At 41.0% G+C, this 9157-nt stretch overlaps 1 protein-coding gene across 1 annotated transcript; it reads right to left on the reverse strand.

The window, feature by feature from the left end:
* Positions 1-4623: 4623 nt before the first annotated feature.
* LOC138886252 (uncharacterized) lies at positions 4624-5541 on the reverse strand. Its single transcript, XM_070167318.1, has one exon. It carries the CDS (start codon positions 5539-5541, stop codon positions 4624-4626), a length of 918 nt encoding a protein of 305 aa, XP_070023419.1.
* Positions 5542-9157: the final 3616 nt, after the last annotated feature.

Genomic DNA, 9157 nt, shown 5'->3' on the forward strand with positions numbered 1-9157 from the left:
AACTTCAAACAAACAATGAACACGAATTAAATCTAAATTAAACAACAAAGAACGCATTCAAACGATTAAACTAACACTCTATATTAAAACTAAATCCCTTTAAATTAATAAAAACAAACTGAAAAATAATTAATCGAATCTTCAACTTAAATCTAACAACACTATAATTAAACTAATAATTTCTATCTAAAAATAAATAAGAAAAATGAAACAAACTGAAGAAATAACCAAAGTGAAAATAACGAACAAGAAAAGAATCAAACTTATACTAATTTCAAATCTGAAAATATCAAACAAAAATACGGAAGAAATAAAACTTAGAACAACTGACCGTAAATGACCAACGACGAACTCGAACGAACTTAAACGAAACCAACGAAACCTTGACATAAACGGACTTGAAGACGACGAAGCAATAGCTGTGACAGCAGCCATGGTGAAAGAAAAGAAGATGAAGAAGCAGCAGCAGCGACAGCAGCCATGCTGCTGGTCGCAGGCATGGTGAGTTTTCCGGCGTGGCTGGTCATTTAGAACGTGAAGGTGAGGAAGAAGACCCAGCAACGAGAGGGGAAGCCATGGCTGCTTGAGCTCAAGCTTGACGCAGCTAAAACGAGGACGAAGACGAAGAAGAAACAGCAGCCCGATGAAGCAGCAGTAGCGACGAAGAAGAAGACGCAACGCAGGAGCTCGTCGAGGCAGCTGGGCTGTCATGGTGGACGTTCAGCCATGGCGGACTAGGGACGATGCAGTGATGAAGCAGCAGGGATGGCTATGGAGCTCGAGGGTGCGATGAAAAAGAAGAAGAGGCAGCAGCCATTAAAGCTCTAGCTCGAGCTCGAAGAAAATGGCGACGACGAACTCGACTGGGCAGCCATGGGCGAAAAGAAGTGTTGTCGGATAATGGTGGAGCTTGACATGGCTGTGTAGCTATGCAAAGAAGAAGAAGCAGCCATGGTTGTGTGTGTGTGTGTGTGGTCGTGAGGGGGAAGAAGAAGGTGAAGGTAAGGGGAGGTGGCGGATGGTACTTTCAACAGTGAAAGAGAAAATACCATTTTAGGGTTTTGTTTTTTGAAAGATAGGGAAATAGGGGTGTTGGGTTATGGACTGGGTCGACCCGGTTTGAAATGGACCGGTTCGTAGGGAAATGTTGGGTATATTTGGGCCTGTGGTTCAAAATTGAAGAAGAGGCCTAATTCCGATTTTCTTTTATATTCTTGCTCTCTTTTCTTTTACTTTCTAATTAATAAAACTAAAATTCTAAATTAACTTATAAAAAAATACTAATTAATTCCAAATAACTATTATCGCCCATTTAAATAGCAATTAACGATAAAATCGCACAATTTAGACGTTAAACGCAACATACATTATTTTTTATGATTTTCTCATTTTTGTAAAACAAACTTAAATAAATACTAAATGAAAATGCGACATATTTTATATTTTTATTAATTTAAATAAATAAACATGCACAGACAAAATACAAATAATTATACAAAAATACCACAAAATTACAAATATTGTACACAAAGGAAAATTGTTTTATTTTGAATTTTTGGGAGTGATTCTCATATAGGGAGAAAATCACGTGCTCACACAAAGTACCAAAGGGTGTCACATCAACAACCTCAAATGGGCCACTCCATTTAGACTTCAACTTTCACGAAAACATTTGTAACCGAAAATTGTACAATAACACATGATCTCCTTCTTTAAACTCCTTGTTCCGAATGTACTTGTCATGGAGGTACTTCATCTTCTCCTTCTATAAGGATGAACTTGTATATCCCTGGTACCGGAACTCATCTAGATCATTCAATTGTGCTACCCTTAAGTTGGCGGCAACATCCCATTCAAGGGTCAACTTCTTCAAAGCCCACATGGCCTTATGCTCAAGTTCCACTAGAAGTTGACAAGCCTTCCTGAACATCAACCAGTATGGAGACATTCCAATCGGTGTTTTGTAAGCCTTCTTATAAGCCCATAAAGCATCATTAAGTTTCTTTGACCAATCCGTCCGGTTGGCATTCAGTGTCTTGACAAAATACTCTTTATTTCTCAGTTAGAGACCTCCACTTGACCACTTACTTGAGAATGATTGGGGTCGTAACTTTGTGAGTGACACCATACTTGGTGAGTAAGGTATCGAAAGTCGCGTTGCAAAAAAGTGAACCCCCATCACTTATGATAGCCCTTGGAGTACCAAATCTTGTAAAGATGTTCTTCTTAAAAAACGCCACCACACTACTCGCTTCATTGTTGGGAAAGCAACGGCCTCAACCCATTTAAACACATAATCAACCGCAACTAGGATGTAGGTATTTCCACAAGAGCTCACAAACAGTCCTATCAAGTCAATACCCCATTCATCAAAAATGTCAATATCCAAGATGGTGGTGAGGGGCATTTCATTTTTCTTTGAGATTCCACCGGCCCTTTGGCATTCATCACAACGTTTGACAAGATCACTTGCATCCTTGTAGAGAGTGGGCCAATAGAAAGCGCAACTTAAGACTTTGGCCGCCATTCTTGCTCCACTATGGTTACCACCATAAGGCGAAGAGTGACAAGCCCCAAGAATTTCACTTTGATCCTCCTCGTGTACACATCTTCTAATCACTCCATCCGTGCAAATCCGGAAAAGGTATGGTTCATCCCAATAGTATCTTGACAATCCCGTTTGAGCTTCTTCTTTCAGTTTGAAGAGAACTTAACCGGAATGATACCGCTCATAAGATAATTTGCCAAATTCGCGAACCAAGGTACCTCTTTCATATAAATATCCAAAAGTTGTTCATTGGGAAGGAGCCATTGATTTCAAGGCCATCATGCGGCCTCCCATCCTTCTCCAAAAGAGATAAGTGGCCCGCTACTTGGTTTGCACTTCCTTTCAGATCTTGGATGTTAATGTCAAACTCTTGCAATAGAAGTACCCATCTCATCAAACGACTTTAGAATCTTTCTTGATCATAAGATAGCGAAGTGCCACATGATCTGTATGAACAATCACCTTTGCACCCATCAAGAACGGGCGAAACTTTTCCATAGCAAACACAATGGCAAAAAGCTTTTTCTCCGTAACGGTGTAGTTGACTTGGGCACTATTCATGGTCTTGCTTTCATAATAGATTGGATGAAAGATCTTGTTGATGCATTGCCCCAAAACGTCCCCCACCGCTACATCACTTGCATCACACATAAGCTCAAAGGGAACACTCCAATTTGGAGCGGTAATGATGGGAGTAGTAGTCAACTTGAGCTTTAGCAACTCAAAGGCTCTCATGCAATCATCATTGAAATGGAACTTGTCACTTTTCTCCAAAAGCTTGCACAACGGGTTTACCACTTTAGAGAAGTCCTTGATGAACCGCTAGTAAAATCCCGCGTGGCCTAAGAAACTCCGCACGCCTTTGACCGAAGTTGGAGGTGGAAGTTTAGAAATTACCTCAATCTTTGCCTTGTCGACTTCAATGCCATTCTTTGAGATCTTATGGCCAAGAAAAATGCCTTCCTCAACCATGAAATGACATTTCTCCCAATTGAGCACCAATTTTATTTCTTCACATCTTGCCAATACTTTGTCCAAATTTGCTAGACAATGGTCAAAAGAATCCCCGACCATAGAAAAATCATCCATGAAGACTTTAAGAAAATCATCCGCCATGTCCGTGAAGATAGCCATCATACACCTTTGAAAAGTCAACGGTGCATTGCACAACCCAAATGGAATCCGCGAGAATGCAAAAGTACCATAAGGACAAGTGAAATTAGTCTTCTTTTTAATCTTCTGGAGCTATAAGAATTTGATTGTAGCCGAAATACCTGTCAAGAAAACAATAGAAAGCACGGCCCGCCAACCTATCAAACATTTGATCAAGGAAGAGAAGTGGGAAATGATCCTTCCTTGTGACTTTGTTGAGCTTGCGATAGTCCATACACACTCTCTACCCGGTCACCGTTCTTGTAGGAATCAACTCACTCTTATCATTGGTGACCATCGTCATGCCCCCTTTCTTTGGGACACATTGAATCGGAGAAGTCCAAAAACTATCGGAAATGAGGTACACAACGTCGGCATCCAACCACTTGATCACCTCCTTTTTAAAAACCTCTTGCATGGCTTCATTTAGTCTCTTTTGATGTTCAATAGATGGTTTGGCACCTTCCTCCAAGTTGATATTGTGCATGAAAAATGCAGGGCTTATCCCTCGAATATCCGCCAAAGTCCATCCAATAGCTTTCTTCCTCTTTTGTAGCACCGCCAATGTGGAATCTACCTGCACATTAGTCAAACAAGAGGAAAGAATAACCGGTAAAGTAGAAGAAGGGCCAAGAAATTCATACCAAAGATGTGGAGGTAATGGCTTCAACTCCAAACAGGAGGCTCCTCAATTGAAGTCTTTGTTGGAGGAGTGGTTCTCTTCTCAAGATCCAAGGACAATTTGCAGGGCTCATAAGTGTATGACCCCATTCCTTGCAAAGTATTCACACATTCCACATAACCCTCCATTTCTTGATCATCACAATTGAGCAATACGACCTCCAAAGTATCATCAACTCATGGCACTTGTTTCATCAATAATCACATCGGTCATCAAATCTACAAACAAACAAACTTCATTGCTATTCGGTTGCCTCATAGATTTGCACACATGGAAAACTACCTTTTCTCACCCACCCGAAAAGTGAGCTCATTGCTTCCACATCAACAAGAGCCTTCCCAATAGCAAGGAAAGGTCTACCCAAAATAATCGGCACCTTATAGTCCACTTCACAATCAAGAATCACAAAGTTCGTCGGGAGGATGAATTCATCAACACGAACCAACACATCATCAATAATACCCAACAGTCTCTTCATAGTATGATCCGCCATTTGCAACCTCATAGATGTGGGTCTTGGTTGCCCAATCCCCAAGGTTTTGAAAACCGAGTAGGGCATCAAGTTAATACATTTCCCAAGATCACATAAAGCTTTAGAAAAGTCGTCACTCCCAATGGTATAAGGGATTGTGAAAGTGTAGGGATCTTCCAATTTAGGAGCCATTGAGTGCATAATTACACTCACTTGATGAGTCATATTTATAGTTTCACAATTCATCAATCTCTTCTTTGTCATCAAGTCCTTCATAAACTTTGCATAACCCGGCATTTGCTCCAAAGCCTCAATCAATGACACATTGATAGATAGACTCTTCATCATGTTAATGAACTTTTTGAATTGGTTCTCGCCATTTTGCTTTGCAAGACTTTGAGGGTATGGAGGAGGAGGCCTTGGCATTGGTGCCTTAGCATTTGGAACTACCAGTTCCGGTATGTTAATAATGTGTTCCCTAGACGGGTTCACTTCCTCATGAGTCTCCTCCATATTGTCATCAATATCAATTCTCACCTCATTGATTGATATCTCATCTTCTTGTACCAATTTCTCAACATCCACAATTTTCTTTTGACTTGGGGTGGTTGTATCCCCACCTCTTCCACTCCTTATAGTAACGGCCATGGCATGTCCCATGTTGTTTCTACCCTTTGGGTTCACCATCGTATCACTTGGTAGTGCCCCCTTAGGATGAGTGTTCAAAGTTTGCGAGATTTCCCCAATTGAACTTCCAAATTGCGAATTGAGGTGTTGTGAGAGGCTAGTTGAGCATCAGAGTCAGCATTATTCTCCATCATTTGTTTAAACATGTTCTCAATTCATCCCATCTTATTGTTGGAAGAACTCGGACCTTGGGAAGGATAAGGAGGGGGGTTGATTGGTTGTTGATACATCGGGGGCCTTTGAAAACCCGACCCCCGATTGTTGTTGTTGTTCCACCCTCCTTGGTTGTTGCCTCCCCAATATCCTTGATTATTGTCACTCCAATTGCCTTGGTTATTTTGACCATTCCAATTTACTTGATTGTTTTGATTGTTCCAATTCCCTTGGTTGTTTCCACTATTCGAATTACTTTTGTTGTTTGAATTCCAATTCCCTTGATTTCTTTGTGGTCGCCATTGTTGTTGATTCAGGCCTTGATTGTTGTTTCTTTACCCTTGGAAGTTGTTCACATATTGTACTTCCTCCTCTTGTTCATTGTACGACTCATCTTGATCAAATCCACTATCATCTTGCTCATAATTTTTAACACGGGTTTGCACTTGAGGACCCTTTTGCCTTCTCTTGTTTACAATCACACTAACTCCCTCCATTGAATTAACTTGCTTAGGACCTTGCACTTGTTGAATTTGAGCTTTGGCTAGTTGATTTATCGTGGTGATCAACTCAGAAATTACTTGCCCATGATCATGTAATTCTTTATGCAAGTGAATCACATTTGGATCACCTTGAAGAACATTTGCTCTACTTTGACATGCCGATGAAGTATCTACCATTTCATCTAGAATCTCACAAGCTTCTGCATACGGCGTTGGCATGAAATTTCCACAGGCAAGTTGGTTGACCACGCATTGATTAGTAGTATTGACTCCCCTATAGAAAGTTTGTTGAATCATAGCCTCTATCATATCATTGTTCGGGCACTCTTTCACCATAGTACGGTACCTCTCCCATATCTCAAGCAAAGGCTCATTGGGTTCTTATTTGAAAGCTAGAATCTCATCCCTAAGAGTTGCCATATGCCCGGGAGAAAAGAACTTGAAAATAAATTTCTCGGCCAATTCATCCCATATATGGATAGAATATTTTGGCAACCTCTCTAACCAATCCAAGGTCTTCCCCCATAGAGAGAAAGAAAATAGCCTCAACCGTAAAGCATCCACATAGACGTTTATCAGTTTACTCCCCCAACAAGTATCCACAAACCCTTTCAAGTGCTTGTACGCATTTTGATTCGGAGCCCCGGTGAAGAATCCTCATTATTCACAAAGTGTAAGCATAACATTTATGATTTTAAAGTTTCCCGCCCTAATGCGGGGCAAGACTATGGCACTTGCATATCCTTTGTTCGGCAACATCTGGTATGGAGCCGCTCTTTGTGGAGGTGGGGGTAGAACGAGAACATTGTTTTGAGGCGACCGGCCTCGTCTATTTGCTTGAGGTTCACGAGAAACTTCTTCAACTTGATTGTCTTCCACGCCCACATCCCCCATAGGCATATTTCCAAGAGGATCATTGTTGTTGAGAGCCATTGTTCACCTACAGTTGTTTCAGCAAAAAAAATAGTAACATGAAAAAAAAAGACAATTCACATACAAAACCAAATATATAGCTAAATCTGTTTTTAGCACCCCGGCAACGGCGACAAAAATTGATGTTGTCCACAACCACATCCTCTATTTGAGGTAGTGAAACGGTAGATGCAATAGATTGGGATCTATGAGATTGATGTCGGGGTCGAATTCCACAGGGAGCTATGAGATTGGGATTAGTGGTATATATTTGGACTAAGCACGTGAGGTATCTAAATTGCACTTCCACAAATATGGTTGTGATTTACTTCTAAAATTATGCTAAAGATTGCAATTCTAAAAATATGAAACTAGGAAATATTGTTTTTGGTTGTTTTTCAAATATTGTAAAAAGACCTAGGGCTATGACCTTCACCTAGGTGTTTGCCTAATGGGTTGCAAACTTTAAGGTTTTTTCGTTGGTCGGGGTGTATTATAGCTATCAAATCTCAATTACCCACTCAATACCTCTCGGTAAGAGAGTGATTTTGCCCAATTGGCTTTCTCAAGTCCAAATGAGTATTGAACAAATCAATTGATAAATTTCTCAAGTCGGGTTTTACTATCTCTAGATTCAACACTTTAATTGGGCTAACAATCTCTTGATTTCATCCCAAATTCTTGTTAGCTAAGTTTTTCTAGACTAGGTCACTCTTTCTCAAGTAGAGACCAAGTCAATTAAGCATGAACTAATATTTGCAACCATTAATTCTACAAAAAAAAGAGCAAGAACAAGGCTAAATAATCAACACCCAACCATAAACAAGCTATAAATTAAACACCCATTAGGTTTACACACTAGGGTTGGGTGACAACCCTAGTTAGAAATTTAGCTACTCATGCTTGGAATAGAAGAAACAGAAGAAGAAATGATAATAAAACTCATATTCAAAGATTAGAAGACAAAAATCTAATGTTTAATCACTAAAGTAAGCTAAAGTTGCCTAAAGCAGTAAAAAAATAGTTACAGATATTCAGATATTCAAAACATGACCTAATTTTGTGAAAGAAGTCTATTTATACACAGTTGGAAATTTCGGACAAAATTGCCCTTTCGGAGGTTCTGCGGTCGTACATTCCATGTGCGGTCCGCACTTCCTCTTCAGTCTTTACAGGAGCTTGGTCTGCGATCGCATAATTTTGGGATGCGGCCGCATCTAGAGTATTTTGTGGTCCGCGCATTTCCTGGTGCGGCCGCACAGGTCCTTTCTGCGGACCGCTAAATTCTGCGGCCGCACAATAATTGTGCGGTCCGCATATCCTTAAGGCTTGAATTGGGACTTCTCTGAACTTGAACTCTAGCATAACTTCTGTGGCCGCACATTGCCTTTGGGCTCTGTGGGATTTCCTTTGCATTCTGTGGCCGCAGAAGGAATTCTGCGGTCCGTAGAAGGAATTCTGCGGTCTGCACATTGGCCCTTTTTCCCGCTTTTTGTCCTTGTGTTCACGTTACTCATTTTTTAGTTGGATTTCATCTTTGTGGCTCATTTTCCAATACTTCTACATTAAGCACATTTCATCAGTTTTTGGGAATATAATTAAGCACTTTTGGACCAAAACGAAAGCTAAAAGGCGCTAATAAGTAGTCAAAATCCTCACTTATCAGTCCTCCGTGGCGGTAGAATCCACGCCATCAAAAAAACTGCGAAAAGGGTCATCTGCTCCATGGAACCCCTTGTTAGAACGAGGTTTCATTATTTGAGCCTCATTAAACATAGACTTAGTGAATGAAGGCGACTTAGAGAGGTTTATCACCCCGAGTGCGTCGGTCAGGGCATTGCCCACTGCCCGGGAAGCACCGACCACGACTTCCTCATCGACCTCCCTAACTTAAGCCAAAACGGCCTTGCCCTTCTCTAGTTTGGAAGCCTCGTCCACGACCTCCTCATCGCCCTCCCTGATTTGAGGCAGATCGGCCTCGTCTCTCTTTGGTTCGAAGGCCCCTTGTCCCTCGAACTGCGACCGTACGCGAGCCACTAGTTCAGAGG

The sequence above is a fragment of the Nicotiana sylvestris genome, chromosome 2, assembly GCF_000393655.2.
Source record: "Nicotiana sylvestris chromosome 2, ASM39365v2, whole genome shotgun sequence".
Taxonomy (NCBI): domain Eukaryota; kingdom Viridiplantae; phylum Streptophyta; class Magnoliopsida; order Solanales; family Solanaceae; genus Nicotiana; species Nicotiana sylvestris.

What these genes read in the sequence shown, in the direction of transcription:
- LOC138886252 (XM_070167318.1), bottom strand. Translation starts at nt 5,541, where the DNA reads ATGGTGAACCCAAAGGGTAGAAACAACATGGGACATGCCATGGCCGTT.